The sequence below is a fragment of the Panthera uncia genome, chromosome C2 (genome assembly GCF_023721935.1).
Source record: "Panthera uncia isolate 11264 chromosome C2, Puncia_PCG_1.0, whole genome shotgun sequence".
In the NCBI taxonomy this organism is placed as follows: Eukaryota; Metazoa; Chordata; class Mammalia; order Carnivora; family Felidae; genus Panthera; species Panthera uncia.
The window spans coordinates 625,770-641,317 of NC_064810.1; the positions used below are offsets into that span (position 1 = coordinate 625,770).

Below are 15,548 nucleotides of genomic sequence, written 5' to 3' on the forward strand. Positions count from 1 at the left end.
CAGGAGAGGAGGCCAGCCGGGGCACCATGATCAGTCCTGGTGGCATGTGAACGGTCTGAATGTCTCCATGGCCACTGCTAGGGTCCTTGGTGGGCACACACATAAGGAGGTGGAGAGCAGGAGGCAGTTCAAAGCCTTTATTGTATGGGGGTGAGTGCATACAGGAATGTGCAGGGATGCTGTCACAGCTCAGTCTGGGACAGGTGACCTCCAAAGGCCAGGCGGACACTTTGGAGCAAGCCCAGTGGAGTTGGTGGGGCCCACAGAGACCCTCTGGAGCATACCGGAGGGGCTGAGGAGCCCAGGGCTGAGGCTGGGTGGGGGGCGGGCAGCGAGGGGCCTGTCCGAGGAGGATCTGGAGCACTGGCCACCAGGGTGCACCCCGGGAAGCCTCTAGGGTCCAGAGAGGACATGGAGAGCGGGGCGTGGGCAGGAGGGGTGTAAGGCTGTGGGACCCTCTGGAGGAGCTGGGCGTGGGTGGGGGTCCTCCTTTCCTGACCTCACACCCACACCTGGAGAGATCGAGTCCCCAGCATGCGGGGCCTCTGGGTGGGGTCTGAGTAGCACCACGGATGGGAGAACGGCGCCTGCGGGCCGGGGAGCTGGGGGTGCCAGGCTGAGGGCGCGGGGCAGGGCGGGGCAGGGCGGGGCAGGGCGGGGCAGGGTGGGGCTGGGGCCGGGCCGGGGCAGGGGCAGTGTGGCCTTGGGGGCTGGGAGTTCGAGATGCCGGCTGGAAGCCGGGGCCGGGGGCGCAGGGCAGGGGGGACGTCGGGGCGGGGGCTGGGGGCCGCTAGCAGATCCAGCGGATGAACCTGTCGAAGAAGCCGGGCTGTGCCAGGCTGTCGTAGTCCTTCTCGCGGAAGACGGAGGCCGCGTCGCCCAGGCTGATCTTGGACAGCACGTCCGCGTCCACGTCGCCGCCCACGGCCACCACGGTGGGCACCACGTTCTGCTTGCGCATGGAGTGCACCGCCTCCTCCAGGCTGTCGTTGCCCGTGACGCCGTCGGTGAGGAACACGAAGGCCAGCTCGGCGTGCCGGCGCGCGCCCGGGCGCGCACCGCGCACCACGTGGTTGATGGCGTGCACTATGCCCGCGCCCACGTGCGAGAAGGAGTTGAGGTAGCGCGCGCCCTCCAGCGCCTCGTGGATGACCGTCAGGTTGGACGTGAGCGGGAAGGCCACCTGCTGCTCGCCCGGGCCCCCGAACTGCAGCAGGGCCACGCGCGCGTTGAGCGGGTCGTCGTCCCTGCGCGCCAGCGTCAGCCGCCGGGACACCTCCTCCACGAAGCGCCGCGCCTTGTGGAAGTTCTGCTCTCCCAGCCGCTCGGAGCCGTCCAGCAGGAAGACGATGTCCACAGGCCGCTGCGTGCACTGGGCCACGTACAGCTCTGGGGGCAAAACGGGGTGGTGGGCGGGCGACCCGGCTACCTGTCCTGGCCGCCGCAGGCCCTGGTGCAGCCTGGCGCCCCGCCTGGCTGTGCCCTGTGCCCATCTATGTACACCGTCCCCCACTGGAGCCCTAAGAGCCACCAGGGTTGTGGGGTGGCGTCCAAAGTCACCCATCATCGGGAACCCTTACCATAGTGACCCCAGGCGAGGATGGGGGCTCCTGCCCCATGTCCTCGGAACCTGTCACCATCTTTGCTGGTTTTGCTCTCACCAGGAAATGTCCCCCAATGTGAGGGCCGAGAGGCTTATTTCTACCCTCCAAGCACTGTCTCTCCAGGCCTTCCTGGGCAGGAAGGGGACCCCTGAAATGGCCACAGCCCACAGTACGGGTGGGAGAGAGGGTCAGGGAGGCTGTTTTCGAATTTGTAATCACGTAAAAAGATCTCATAAAGACTTCCAGCCCCGAAGACCTCCAGGTTGCAGGGACGCATCTGTGGCCGTAACCCCCTCAGTCCCTGTTGCCCCAAAGCTGCCAGTGCTGGCTGGGCCACACTTCTCCCAGTTTTGGGGGCACAGGCAAGGGGAGCCGGTGTCCTCTCTGACTGGACACCAGTCTGGTAGGCAGTAGGCACAGGTGCACCCAGACCCCTGCAGCAGCCTGGGTGACTCTGTTACCTGAGGAGGGCCTTGCTGGTGTCTGGGTGGTCACCAGCCCTGGACACGCCAGACAGTGTGGGGGCGAGGCCACGCCTCTGCGGGATGCGGACGCCACAGCACAGCCTGAAAACCCACTCCTCGTATACATGTGGCCCTCCCTCCACAGACATGCGGCCAGGCCCCCCTGCTGCAGCCTTGCTGGAGACTTCAACCAGAGCCACAGTCGGGGCTGGGTGGCCGGTCCTGCTTGCATTCAGCTCCTGAGCCCTACGGGCCCCCCTCTGGGACGTGGGTCCAGGTTTGCTGACCCCTGGGGCCAGGAGCGTGGGGATCCCATCAAGGAGGTTCTGACTCCTGGCACCAACGACCAGGGCCTCAGCCCAGGACCCAGGTTTGGGGCGGCTCTGCGGGCACCGGGCGCCCGCCTGCACAGGGGGCTGCTTCAGTCCAGCCCCCAGCCAGCGGCATGTCGCCCCAGCACATCACTTGCACAGCAACGTGTTCACATTCTTTTTCAGCTTTTATAGAACGTTTAAGATGTGATCACAACATCTGAAGGATGCTCCCCTGGGTGCGTCACCACGCGGTGTGGATGCCAGGCCACCAGCAGGTGGAGCAACGATTGCAGGATTCTTTTTAAAGGAGCTTCTATTAATGACATAGCTTATTTTGGGGGCAGTGCGGATGAAAAGCAGCTTCTGCTTTAAATCCACACAGCCAGGACTTGCTGAAAACGTCTAGCAAGTAGTCTAGGTCCCCCGCGCTCCCAAGTCACTCCCAGCAGAGACACGTGGGGGGAGGGGAGTTTTCCCCAAGGCATCAACCAGGGAGGTTGACAAAAACGCACAAGGGGTGACCACAGGCAGAAGCTGGAGGGGAAGCTAGGGGTTCTGGGCTTATTTACGAGGCTCTGCTCCTTTCTCTCAATTTTTGGCTAAATAATGGCTCCCCCAAAGATGTCCACATCCTAATCCTGGAGCCTGTGAACATGACCTTATACGGCCCAAAACAAAAACAAAAAGCAAAAAACAAAACCAAAAAAACCACCGCAGATGGAATTAAATTATGACCTTGAAACTATTCTGGATTCTCCAGTGGGCCCTAAGTGCCACCACAAGCTCCTTATAAGAGGGAGACGGAGCAGTCAGGCTACAAAAGGGACAGGCTCTGTGACAACGGAGGCAGACAGGAGCTGGAGGAGGCAGGAAGGATCTTCCCTGGAACCCCCGGAGGGAGCGTGGCTCTGCCACAGCAGGGTCTTGGATTTTCGGCCTCCAGGCTGAGCGAGAATAGATTTCTGTTGTTTTAAGCCCCTTAGCATGTGGTGGCAGCCACCGGGAGCTAACGCAGCTGGGCCGGGCAGCTCTGGCCAGCCCTGCATGTGGGCAGCCCCTGCGGCTTCAGCAGAGGGCCAGTGCGGTCTCAGGGTCCCCCACAATGTCCCTGTGCACCAGCTTAAACGTGTCAATGAACAGTTCCATCCAGTCCTGCCGCTCGTTGCCTGTGGCGAACTTGGCTCGCTCTGCGGTGTAGACCAGCACGGCCACCAGCCTGGAGTAGGCGGCCGGGTCCTGCGTGAACTCCGTGGCGTTTAGCAACTGTTGGATCAGGGGGATGGTCCTGGGGAAGGAGGCATCCGGGCCCTCTTCCGTGCGGAGGAAGGTGACCGGGGGCTCGCCGCCAGGCCGCGGTCCATCTGCAGGGGCATCCAGAGAAGGCAAGGGGGTGGGATGAGGAGGCGGGAGGCTGCAGCTCCCCCACTGTCAGCACGGGTGCCAGAGCTCACAGGGGACTTGGGGGCCAGCAGCAAAGCGCATTGCCGGGGGGACGGGGAGCAGAAGCACCTTCGGGGTCGCTACAGACCTGGAGACCTGCAAGACTCTTGTACACAAGGTGGCACTGAGGCTTGACCAGTCTCGGGTTGGCTTCTAGCGGCTTGAGGCTGTGCCCCCGGAGGACCCCAGCCCCACTTACAACACCTGACCGAGAAAAGCCAGTGCGGCCGGGAGAGTTTAGTTGGTTCCAGCCCCCACCTGGCGATCGGCAGGGGCGCCCCGGACCCCCTCTCAGAAGAGCTACCAGAAACCTTGCTGTGATAAATCCTCCTTCCTGTGTTGAGGCGCCATCTTCCACTGCCCAGAACTGTCCCCTCACGGACCCGGGGGCTCCAACACGGACACTCGCGGCGTCAGGGCCTAATCTTGTGGACGCCCTTCTCCAGGTGCATGCACCACGGCCTCCTGTCCTAATGTTCCAGGAGTTTCTGTGTCCTCTGGGTAGGTGCCAGGTAGCAAACCCAGGCGGCCCGGTCCCGTGGAGCCCACACCCCCGACACACGCACTGCCCCCCGTGCCTGAACCCCTGCACGCCCAGCCCTAGAGAGTCTCCCGCCTCTGTCCCAGGCGAGTTGGGCTCAGGTCGCCTTGGGGCTCCCGCCCCTGCAGCAGCCGCCCAGACCAAGCTCAGTCTGCACCTCAGCTGGGGTCCAGCTCTGTTTCTCTTTGAAGCTCTCGTGGTTCCGACCCAACCAAGCAAGCTGCTCCCTGGTCTAGGGGTGGCTAGGCCTCTGGGTGGATGGAGCCATTTGGCCCAGAAGGTCAGGGTCAAGCCACAGCCAACAGCATCCACCTAACATCCTGTTTGCGGCCTGGAAATGCCCAGAGGCACACCCAGCCCTCAGGGCGCCAGGGGATGGTTCCCAAGATCTTATCCTATAGTTACATCTGCTTTCTTCCTCTCTGGTCACCGTGTCTAGTATGCTTGGAAATTTTGGTCGCTTTAAAGGATGAGCTTATTTATGACTTTAGCAGAAAAGGTAGGAGAAGATGGAGAAGGGCCTCCCAGGGGGACCACCCCCTTTTACTGCAGGGTCTTGGAGGCTCAGGGGAAGCAAGGTCAGCATCCCAGTGGCCAGTGTTACTCTAACAGCAAAACCAGAGACCTCACAAGAAAGGAAACCGCAGCCTGATACCGCTCATGAACACAGATGCAAAAGTCCCCAACGAATTGTTAGCAAACCAAATGCCACAATATACAAAACAATTTGTACACCACAACCAGATGGGATTTATCCCAGGTCTGCAAGTTTGGCTCACCATCTGAAAATCCATGCCCTCCATCACATTAACATGCTAAAGAAGCTAAGTCACACGATCCTATCCAAACATAAAGAAAAAGCACATGACAAAGCCTTCGCACTGGTTCATGATGGAATCCTCGGTGACAAGGAACAGAGGGACCTTCTCAGCTTGACAAAGAACCTCTACAAAGAACCTCAGCTAACTTCGTACTCAGTGCTGAAAAACTCGAAGCTTCCCTGCCACGGCTGGGGCACGGCGAGAGTGTTGGGCCCTGGCACCAGGGGTGAGGCTCTGGGTTCTGGCCTTCAAGGGGCCAGCCTGATGGGGGGCCCCACCCCAGGACGGGCAGGGCAGGGACACAGTGGGGGGGGGGGACGGTCGGCAGCTCCGTGTGGCCTCAGGTCTCAGACAGCTGTGGGTACTGCCTCCAGCCATCGCCAGCTGACTCTGGGGACCCCAGGCCCAGGTGGCATCCAGAGTGATCCCAGAACTCACATAGCCGTGGTGTGGCCAGAGGTGCAACCGTGATGGCCACTTTCTGGGATGTTCTCTGTGAGGGGAAGTGTGGGGACTCCTGCCCCCAACCCAAGACAGTTCCTTCCCTCAGGTTGCCTTTGCGCCTTCAGTCCTGCCCCCTGAGGGGTATACACGCAAGCCCAGAAATGCTGACTTTGCACGGCAGACGTGGACGTGGGTGCAGGCCACGCGTTTCCTAGCTGTGTCCTCTGCTGGACCCGGCAGCATGGCCTCATGTGCCCCCACGGTGGCCCCCACCTCCCCGGGCCGGGTCATGGGAGGATACGGGCCCGGTGCCCGCGGCCCGGCCAGAAGGTGCAGGGCTGGTTCCAGAACCCAGGCTGGTGGGGAGGTCTCCGCCACACCCAGGGCACCTCCGTGGGCCCCCTGGCCTCAGTCACTGCACAGCTGAGCCTCGGAGGTAGCATCTAGATGCCAGGGGAGCGCGGACGATGCCGTCCTGCCCCTTCCCTGGCCCCACGGGACCCCAGGGACAGCCTCTCTGTGCACCCAGCACTTCAACCTCAAATGCAGCGCGACCGTATCAGGCGAGGACACAGGCCCGAACACAAGCGGGCACCTGCTTCCAGAGGCAGTGGCTCAGGGCTGTTGGGGCGGAGGCAAGCGGACCGGCCGGCGCCGTGTGGCGCTTCGTGCGTTCACCTCCCGGAGGTGAATCAGCCACTTTGTGGACCGGATCCAGGGCTTCCGCCTGTGGGAGCTGAGATGGCCCTGGGTTGTCTGCTCCTCCCGGAGGGTGGGGACCACAAGGTGACGAGGCTGTGAGTCTGCGCTGGAGACCAGTAGGCTGCCAGCCAAGCGCAGGCCGGGACAGAGCACCTCCCTAACATGTGCTAAATGGGGGTGGGGAGGGGTGGGGTGATGACCGAAGGGCTCCAGATGTCAACCCCCACCCCAGCCCCTCCTCAGACGTGCCGGGGTCCTGGGGCCTCGAAACCACCGGCGTGGGCTGAGACGCCAACCTGCAGGTGTTTTGCCAGGGAGGGGTCCCGCAGCGGCCCCTCCTGCCCAGCACCCGGTTGCTTGCTAGTCTAGGGCAGGGGGCTTGGCAGCGCCCCGAGTTACCTGTTTGGCAGGGAAGGTCCGGGCACACGATCTGAGGGTCTGGGAGCAAGGAAAGGGGCCGAGGGTCCCGGTCAGTCTCTGCTGGGGCCGGCGGGGGCTGGGCTCCCCCACTGCCCGTGGACGCCCCAGCCCCCTCCCCCCTGCCGCGGGTCCTCCTCCCCACCAGACGGACAGGCCCAGGGAAGCGTGTGGTCTGGCCGCTGCTCACCCGGGCACAGGACATCTGCCATGTCATCGATGAACTTCTCGGCAACTAGTTCAGAGAAGAGGGTCATGTTTCGCACCTGCTCCGGCTTGTCACAGGCGATGGAGTACAGGTTCTCGCTCTCGTGCCTCTCGTGGAACATGTCACCAATGCCGATGGCTGTCACCGTGACGTCATGGTTGCACAGCGCCCGCAGGTTGAGGTCGTCGTCCCGGGGGTCGTGGCGGCCGTCCGTGATGACCACCGCGAAAACGCGGGTCTTCTGGCGCCGGCTCTCCTTGATGAGCTTGTTGTAGGCGAACTTGAGGGCCGAGGGCGTCCAGGTGCCCCCAGCGATCCACTCCAGGTTCTTGACGGCCTCCTTGAAGCTGGACAGGGAGTCGATGCGCTCGTCATCCAGCTGGATGGCTTCGAAGGTGCCCTTGTGGCTGTACTGCACCACGCCCACGCGGGTTCCTGTGGCGGCCAGACACAGGCATGAAGGTGTCACCGCCTTGCGTGGCTCGCCACCCTCAAGCGGAAACTTGGGGACCCTGGGCAGAGCTGAGACCCCCTCCCTTGAATTTCTGTCTGTCCACCGACACTCGTGACGGGACCTCAGGGCTTCCGGCCTGCCTGGCCTCCCTGCCCGTGAGTGGGACCTCCTGACTCCCCACCCGCCCCAACCGCGGGCGCAGCTGACCGGTCTCTGACTTGGGGTCCTTGGCAATGGCCCCCAGCCTGTTGACCACGTTGATGACAAAGTTCTTTTCCAGGGTGAAGTTGGTGTAGCCGATGCTCTCGGAGCTGTCGATGACGAACACCACGTCCAGGGCCCCACACCGCTTCTCGCAGTCTGGGGGTCAGGGGCAGGGTCAGTGGGAGAGGCAGGTGGCTGTGTGCACTGACCCCAGGCCCTGGGAGACACGCCCACGGTGCACGGCCAGGCGCGCAGGGGGACACGGTGACCCTGAGGGGGAGGGCGCGACCCAGACAGAGGACCCTGACCCCTGGACGAGGGCCCCCCAGGGACACGAGTAGCCCAGCTCCTCCGCCGCGTGGGGACGAAGACTCACCGCAGCACCCGCATGTCTCCCTCACGTAGGTCATGACGTCGCACTCCTGCGACACAGGGGGGTCAGCCCCAGAGCAAGAAAACAAGTGCTCGCTGACCTCGGCCTCTGACCTCATCCCCGCCGCCCTTGCTTTCCCATTTCAGGAGGGAGGGGAACACCATTCCATCCCCACCTGACACTTACCGTGAGGCCGGGGTCTCCAGGGGGGCCGGGCTCTCCCTGGAGGAGGAAGGATGACAGTGAGGGGTGGTCCCTGTCTGGGCCGAGGCTGGGCAGCCCCCCACACGCTGTGCACCGACCGCACGGGTCCGCCACCGGCACAGCCCCGAGGTCTGGGGTGCACGCTGGCTGGGCTGGCCCAGGGCTGTGGCCTGAGCGCTGGAGGGACCAGCCACTGACCTACCTCGGGTCCTGGGGCTCCTTTTGGCCCCCGCAGGCCGGGCTCACCAGGGGGACCGGGATCCGCCTGAGGAGGGAGAAGGGCAGGCGGGTGGCAGCCTTGACCCTGGCAGGCCTACAGCCCCCTGCACCCCCTGTCCCTGCAGCCCCCATGCACTCTCAACCCCCGCACCCCCCTGTCCCCCCCCCCCCCCCCCCCCCCCCGTAGCCCCCGGCACCTCCCCTGAATCCTCCTGCACTCCTGGCCCTTGTAGGCCCCGGAAGCCCCCTGCACTCTCAGCCCCTGCAGCCCCCTGCACCCCCTGCACCCCCTGGCACCTCCCTGCACCCCTGGCCCTGAGTACTTACAGGCTCACCCTTCTCGCCCTTCCTCCCGGGCTCTCCTTTGGCACCAAAGTCACCTCTGCTCCCCTGAGACACGGGACACTGGTCAGCCAGGGGTGGGGAGCTGGGCACTGCCTCCACCCCCAGCCAAGACCTCCAGGGCGTCTGCGGGGGTGCAGCCTGCTTTTGTCGGGAAGAGCCTGTGCCTGGCAGTCGGGTTTGCTGCTGGGCCACTTCACATGGCATCTCAGGAGAGATGCGGTTTTCCGTCTGACGGAGACTAGCGCGTGGCAGTTACCACCATGCAGAGCTCAGCACGGGAAGCTCGTTGGTGGCCGAGTGGGAGGGGAGGGGCATGCAGGCCACCCCACGGTGGGCGCGGAGCGGGCCTCGGTACGTACCTCAGGGCCGCGAGGACCAGGCTCGCCTTTGTCTCCCTGGGAAGCAAGCACAGGTCATGGTCACGGAGCCTGAAGGGCTGTCCCTCGGGCGGGCGGCTGGCTTTCCCGGGGACCCAGAGATGTTTGGAAGCCCCCACCCCCACCCCCCACGCCTTATGGTCTCAGGTGTCACAACCTGTATAAAGCCATGGGGCTGAAGGTGAGTGCCACGGCAGCTGCACCGGGTCTGGGACGATTCCGGGGGCCCTGCCCCTGCCAGGTGACCCTGTGCCCACTCCCCTCACCTTGTCCCCGGGAGGGAGGCCCTTGCAGGAACTAGCGGGCCCCCAAACCCATGCCAGGACTTACAGGCGTTCCTCGGGGTCCTGGGTAGCTGAATCCAGGCCTGCCGGGGTCTCCCTGCGGGACGGGGAGGCCGGTCAGGGAGGGTCCAGTGGGAAAGGAAGACACCGGGCTGGCAGGGACCAAGGATGAGGGCGGAGGGGGCTGGGCTGCTGGCCCGGTGGGGGGCAGCCATGCGTGCAGGGCCCCGCCTGGGGAAGGACGTGCTACCCCCCAGGGCGAGAACAGCGGGGGCTGCCTGGCCCCCTCATGTCCCCCACGCCAAGGGGGCCGGGACTGGCACACTCCCGGCCGCCTCACTCTAGAGCTGAGGCTGGTCCTGTCCAGCAGGGTGTGGGGGGTACCTTGGGACCAGGCTGTCCTGACTCTCCACGGGGACCAGCGTCACCGGGGTCTCCCCGAGATCCCTGAGGGCAGAGAGAAAGCGGAGTCAGCACAGATGGGGACTGCTCAGCTCCAGCAACACTGCCCTTCTGGGGGGACCGGGCGCCCTGAGCTTTACGGCCCGCCTCTTCTTCCACGTGCCGCAGCCTGGCCCCCAGACTCCACACCCTGTCTCCCCCTTGCTGCCTCCCAAATGATAAAGCTGGACGCCTCAGGGCAGGGCATCCGTGTGAGGTGCACAGTGGCTCTCGTCCCCCCACTGTGCTGCTGTCCGAATGGGTCATGGAGACAGTGTCCTGCCTGGGAACAGTGTCCTGAGGACAGGAGGACCCAAGTGGCATTACAGGGTGGGGGCCCCAGAACCGCAGGGCCCTCCCAGGTGTCCCGCTGCTGACCTTCTTCCCGGGCTCTCCGAGAGCCCCCTGAGGGCCTCTGGGTCCAGGCAAGCCTCGGTCTCCCTGAAAAGAAATCGGATGAGGGCACCTCAGAGACCCCGCTGTTGATCACTGCAGATTAGGCAGGGATGGTGGGGGGTGGGGGGGTTCCTCCTGCTCTCCAAGAGGTCCTGGGCAGAAGGACAGGGGGTCCCAGTTCCCCCCCTCCAGCCGGGGAGCTGGGTGCCTGCCCTGGGAGGATGAGTGGCCTCACTTACCTTGGCTCCTTTGTTGCCAACCTCTCCAGCCAGACCCCGGGGCCCCTCAGGGCCAGGGTCTCCCTGTTGGAAGAGAGGCCCAGTTAGCCTGGGCATGTGGAGGGGCAGGGGAGAGGAGGGGATCATTTAACTTCCTGGAAGGGAGGATGCCAGATTATGGCAGGTTTCGCTGGAACAGCAGCCCTGCTCATGCAGGTTCATGCACCAGGATAGGGACTACCACCCATTTCCCAGAGGAGGAAGCCCCTCCTTCAAGCCCTTGACCCAGGTCTTGTGGGATACGGTCAGCCCTCGGATTTTACCACAAAGACAAAGACATCCTGAGTTAGCTACAGGAGTGTGTGTGTCTGCAATCGAAAGCTGTGGGGTGGAGCGGTGCGAAGCCTGCACAGCTGTGCATGTCACTCATGAAACTGGCTTTATCCTGCCCATGCTCCTCGGCAGGGCTTGTGGGTGGGGATGACCTGCCTCCTGTTTTCTGAGAACCTGTAGGAGGTGCCTCTGCCCCCACCAATGGCCAGGACCCAGGGGTCACTTTTGTTTTCCCAGGTGAACCATGGTGGGGGGATGTCGGTTGTCCGTTGTCCCATGGCCCTGTCGACACCACGGTGAGACGCTGGTGCAGACTCAGCCAACAGCTGCCCTTCTCAGACACTCACCTTCTCACCCTTGGGGCCGTCACCGCCCGGGCTGCCCTTGGCTCCTGGGTCCCCTCTGCGCCCCTGCAGAGAACAGGGGAGGCCTTGGTGGTAGGGCCATGTGGGGCCTCCACTCTCTGCTCTCCACACTTGGACATGGACTTTGGGGGAGGGGCCTTGGTCATCTGTTAGGTTAAGTTTCGTTGTACCCAAGGATTTAGGAAATGAGGAGTTCCTGATCAGCTCGTAAGACCTAGTCAATTAGGAGTTTTAGTTGATGTGACTGGGGCCCAGCTTGGACCAGCCATCAGCACGGTCACTCTGTTCACTTCTGGGTGAGGCCAGTCCTCGGGATGTGTCCCCTCTGAGGGTCAGGCTGGGACCAGGTCCCATTCGACCTGCAGTAGACATGAGGGGACAGCTGGGCGGGGTCACCGTGAGGGACCCACAGGGTGCACGCCTGCGTGTAGGTTCAGCCCTCGGAGTGTCTCCCTGGGAGGGCACTGCGGGGACACCAGGCCCGTTCCCAGGCAGCGGAGCCTGGCCAGTAGGGGTCTGGCCCTGCCTGAGTGCTACCGCAGGCGGTCTGTTGCGCCAGGGGGCAAGGGGCACACGAGGAGCAGCTGGAGGATGCAGGGCGCAAAGAGGCCCCAAGCAGGGTGTGGGGGGTGCCCCTGCAGGCGGGGCTGGGCGGGCGGGCCGGACCCAGAGGGAACAGCCCACACTGGCCGGCCGCCACTGACCTCTGGGCCCCAGGGGTCGGTGGGGGAGGAGCGTGAACTCACAGGCTCGCCTTTGGGTCCTCGGGGGCCAGGCCCGCCCTTGGCTCCTTTCACACCGGGACTTCCGGGGGCCCCGTTGTTGCCTTGATACCCCTGCGGAGAGGAGACACGTGAGCCACGGCAGGGAAGGGCCCCGCTGAGCGTCCTCACTCCACAGCCCGGCCACCGTCGGGTGGGTGTGGGGGGCCCCAGTCACCCGGCAGCGTGCGCAGAGCACAGGGCCTTCCTGCGCTCCCTGCTCTGTGCCGGCGGGCGCGGCTGCTGTCTGGCTGCAGCGGGAGAGCGGGGACCCGCCAGGGGCACTTGCCTTGCTGCCTTTGGCCCCGTTGTCTCCTGGGGGTCCTCTGCGTCCTGGGCGGCCAGCATCTCCCTGGCAAAGTTTGGAGAGATCAGTTTCCCATCCCTCGGACGCTGGCAACAGGGCAGGACCCTGCTCTCGAGGGGTGGGCCCCGCACGGCCGCGCGGGCGAGTTCGCCAGACATGGGCCCGGCGAAGGGCTGTCCTTCCTGCTCCTCCGACGGCCTGGGCAGCCAGGAGGGTGGACGCAGAACACCCGAGGGAGCTGAGAGCTTTCCAGAGGGGGCCCGGAGAGGTCTGGGAGGGGATTGGGCTTGTTGCTGTGGCCATCGGGGCACCGCAGAGCTGAGCCAGGATACACGGTCCTAAGCTGGCCATGGACTGCTACCGTTTCGGGCAGGGCACTCCGTGGCCCCCTGTGTGAGAGCACTGCCAGGGCGTGGGTGTCCCATGACCCCCTGGGCGTGGGCACCCCGCAACCCTCCTGAGTGTGAGCACCCCATAACTCCCCTGAGTGTGAGTACCCCACAGCCCCAGGGCGCAGGTAGCCCGTGATCCCCTCCCGAGTGTGAGTACCTCTGACTCCCAGTGTGAACACCATACACCCCATGGACATGGGCACCCCTTGACCCCCTGGAGGCGGGCACCCCGTGACCCCCTTGAGTGTGAGCGCCCCACACCCCCTGGACATGGGCACCCTGTGACCCCTCAGGCAGGGTACTCCCAGGCCTCCTGCCTGACAGCCGGTTTGCAGGGACAGGCCCTCTCGGCCAGGCTGCCTCTCCCCGGGGCCTGGTGCTGCAGGTGGGGAGAGGGCCACTGGGTCTGTCGTGGAGGGCCTGCCACCTTGGCCAGGCAGCCTACCTTGGTGCCCTGGTCCCCTTGCTCCCCAGGGCTGCCGGCATCGCCTGCGTATCCATCGGGGCCCTGCAAGACAGGATGATAGGGCTGTCCTGGCTCCTGCCCCAAGCGGTGCCGGGGTTTCCCGGTCAGCTCGGGGCTGGCTGGGGGAGGGCGGCAAACACCCCACTATCTGGATTGAGTGCTCTGCCTGGGTCTCCACTGCCAGAACCCTCCGTCCTTGACCTCCCCCAGAATTCCCTGAGGTTATTCCCTCCTGTGTGACCACGGCCTCAGCTGAACCCTGGGTGGGAGTCAGGTACAAGCAGGAGAGGGGCTGAAGGAAGGGTCCGAGCTTCCTTGCTGCAGCTCAAGGGGCTGGCCACCACCCTGCCCACCCCGCCGGGTACCCAGAGCCAGGGGCTTAACCCGAGGAGGAACACAAGCTGGGCTTACCCGACTCCCGGGGTCTCCCTTGCAGCCAGGAGGCCCAATGCGCCCCAGTTTGCCCTGGAGGAGAGGAGGGAAGAGGAGGGGAGGGGAGGGGAGGGGAGGGGAGGGGGAGGGTGCGTCAGGGAGGTGTACCAATCATGGGTGTATGCACAGGTGCGGTCTGTGCGGCTTCCACACCCACGGGCACACAGCTGTGTTTCAGCGGCTCGACTGCATGGGGGCATTTCTGTGGGGTGATGGTGAGTCCCTGGGTCATAGCCAGAACAGAGGGTCCGAGTGCCTCTCCCTGTGCCCACACGTGTGCATGTGCGCAGCCTGCCAGGTGGGCCAGATCTGGAGCACAGGGTGGGTCCTCGGGAACAAATGTCCACTGGCTCTGTCGGTGTTATTTGTCCCGTGTCCACTGGATAGGTGCCACTGGGACCCATCAAGCTACAGGCTGTGGGCAGTGGCCAGTGGGGCCCAGAGGCCTGGCCCTAGGTAAGAACCTGAGGGTCTCCCGGAGGCTCGCTTACCCCCATACGTCGGAAACACCGATATGCACCTGCACTCCCGCCCAGCCCAGGGAGGGCGCCCCAGATGCACTCTACCTTCTGTCCATCCGTCCCGTTCTTGCCAGCCAGGCCAGGGGCCCCCTGGAGGGAGAGGTGTGATCATCAACCTGGGAGCAGCAGGAGGGTGGGGCACCCGGCCCGCCCGGCCTGCACAGCCAGCTTACCTTCCGCCCGTCAGCTCCAAATTCACCCTGTGCAGGAGGAAAGTGAGGTGGGTCAGTTAGGCGCCTTCAGCATCACAGACACCGCTGCCTCAGGGGCCCAGGTCTGCCTTGGACCAAAGAGGCCAGAAGGGCCCCCGAGAGGGCCGCTCGTGGCATGACGACGGGTCCCGTGCCCTGATGCGGGCCACAGGCTCGCTGACAGACGCTGCTGGGGGCTGGGGCCGTGGCTGTGTCAGAATCTCACCTTCTCTCCTTTGAAACCAGGAACACCCTGAGGTTGGAAGGAAAAAAGAGCAGCATTACCGTGGGGTGTGAGCTGCACCCACGGGCTCAGGGGAACAGCGGCTGGGTGTCAGCCTCAGGCGGGGTGCTCGATTCGGGGACGACTTCCAAAATATCGAGATGCTTCACTTCTTGCGTTGGGGGTGGAGAGGGTGGCCAGCTCCACCTGACCCAGGCTTGTCCCCACGTCCCACTGGCCATGGGGGCAGGGCGGGCAGCAACTTGCCTTGGGTCCCGGGAATCCAATGGGGCCTTCGATGCCTGGATCTCCCTGTGGAAAAACAGAGGCCACAGCTATAACCCCAGTCCTGGAGAAGCGCGGCCGACGGGGAAGGGGTGGGGAGGACACTCACCTGTCGTCCTTTCTGCCCAGGCTCTCCTGGCTCACCCATGTTGCCCTTGGCACCCTAAAAGCAGATGATGGAAAAAGGGATAAACTAAGGCAGAAAGAGGACAAGAGACTGCAGGAAGCAAGAGGGCAGAGGCTTCTGTACTGCTGTGTCCTGTTTTGGGGCTCCTCTGTGGCTCCACAGAGGCCAGCTGTGGTCCCTGAGGCAACTTCCAGCGACCCGTACCCGGGAGGACCACGGTGGCCAGAGCTGTGGCCATATCCATGCCTGGGCACCACCACCCAGGAGAGAGGGCAGTGGGAGTGTTTAGCCGGAGGCCTGGTGGACGTGTGTCTACATCTTTACTAGTTTAAGCAGCTCCCTTAGAAAAGGCGAAAACCCGAGGCTACATGGTAACAACTTCCCCATAACTGTGTCTCTGGGTGGGGGGCGCTCAGCCCCCCGAGGCTTCCCTCCCTCCTCGGCCTTTATCTATAACCTTTGACGTGAACTAGTGGTACTTCTGATACCCTGGTAGTGAGTGTTGTAAGAAAAATGGAAACCTGCCTATTTGACAGACGGCGGAAGTGCGTGCTTTGCATGAATTAGCAACCGCGTCACTACAGAAGCCTGTTTCCGGTTTCGCCGACATGCTCGAGCAGGCTGCTTTACCAACCTCAGTACTAACAGAACTGTTCCTACTTTTCTCAAAACGCC

General features: G+C 63.9%; 1 protein-coding gene across 2 annotated transcripts in view; it reads right to left on the reverse strand.

Annotated features, from left to right (window-relative positions):
- Nucleotides 1–662: 662 nt before the first annotated feature.
- COL6A2 (collagen type VI alpha 2 chain) overlaps nt 663–15,548 on the reverse strand; it is a 32,197-nt gene continuing 17,311 nt past the window's right edge. The window contains exons 6-28 of one of the 2 annotated variants that reach the window (XM_049627686.1): nt 14,856–14,909; nt 14,729–14,773; nt 14,465–14,491; nt 14,221–14,247; nt 14,093–14,137; nt 13,506–13,559; nt 13,074–13,136; nt 12,219–12,281; nt 11,915–12,004; nt 11,151–11,213; nt 10,492–10,554; nt 10,235–10,297; nt 9,800–9,862; nt 9,462–9,512; nt 9,114–9,149; nt 8,737–8,799; nt 8,393–8,455; nt 8,173–8,208; nt 7,990–8,035; nt 7,617–7,769; nt 6,938–7,390; nt 6,730–6,768; nt 663–1,389 (exon numbers count right to left, since the gene is read on the reverse strand). In XM_049627686.1, the coding sequence (XP_049483643.1) occupies nt 791–1,389; nt 6,730–6,768; nt 6,938–7,390; nt 7,617–7,769; nt 7,990–8,035; nt 8,173–8,208; nt 8,393–8,455; nt 8,737–8,799; nt 9,114–9,149; nt 9,462–9,512; nt 9,800–9,862; nt 10,235–10,297; nt 10,492–10,554; nt 11,151–11,213; nt 11,915–12,004; nt 12,219–12,281; nt 13,074–13,136; nt 13,506–13,559; nt 14,093–14,137; nt 14,221–14,247; nt 14,465–14,491; nt 14,729–14,773; nt 14,856–14,909 (2,259 nt within the window). In that variant the 3' untranslated portion in view covers nt 663–790. Of the gene's footprint in view, nt 1,390–3,110; nt 3,744–6,729; nt 6,769–6,937; nt 7,391–7,616; nt 7,770–7,989; nt 8,036–8,172; nt 8,209–8,392; nt 8,456–8,736; nt 8,800–9,113; nt 9,150–9,461; nt 9,513–9,799; nt 9,863–10,234; nt 10,298–10,491; nt 10,555–11,150; nt 11,214–11,914; nt 12,005–12,218; nt 12,282–13,073; nt 13,137–13,505; nt 13,560–14,092; nt 14,138–14,220; nt 14,248–14,464; nt 14,492–14,728; nt 14,774–14,855; nt 14,910–15,548 lie in introns of those variants that run through there. The other variant, XM_049627687.1, reaches the window with a different exon arrangement.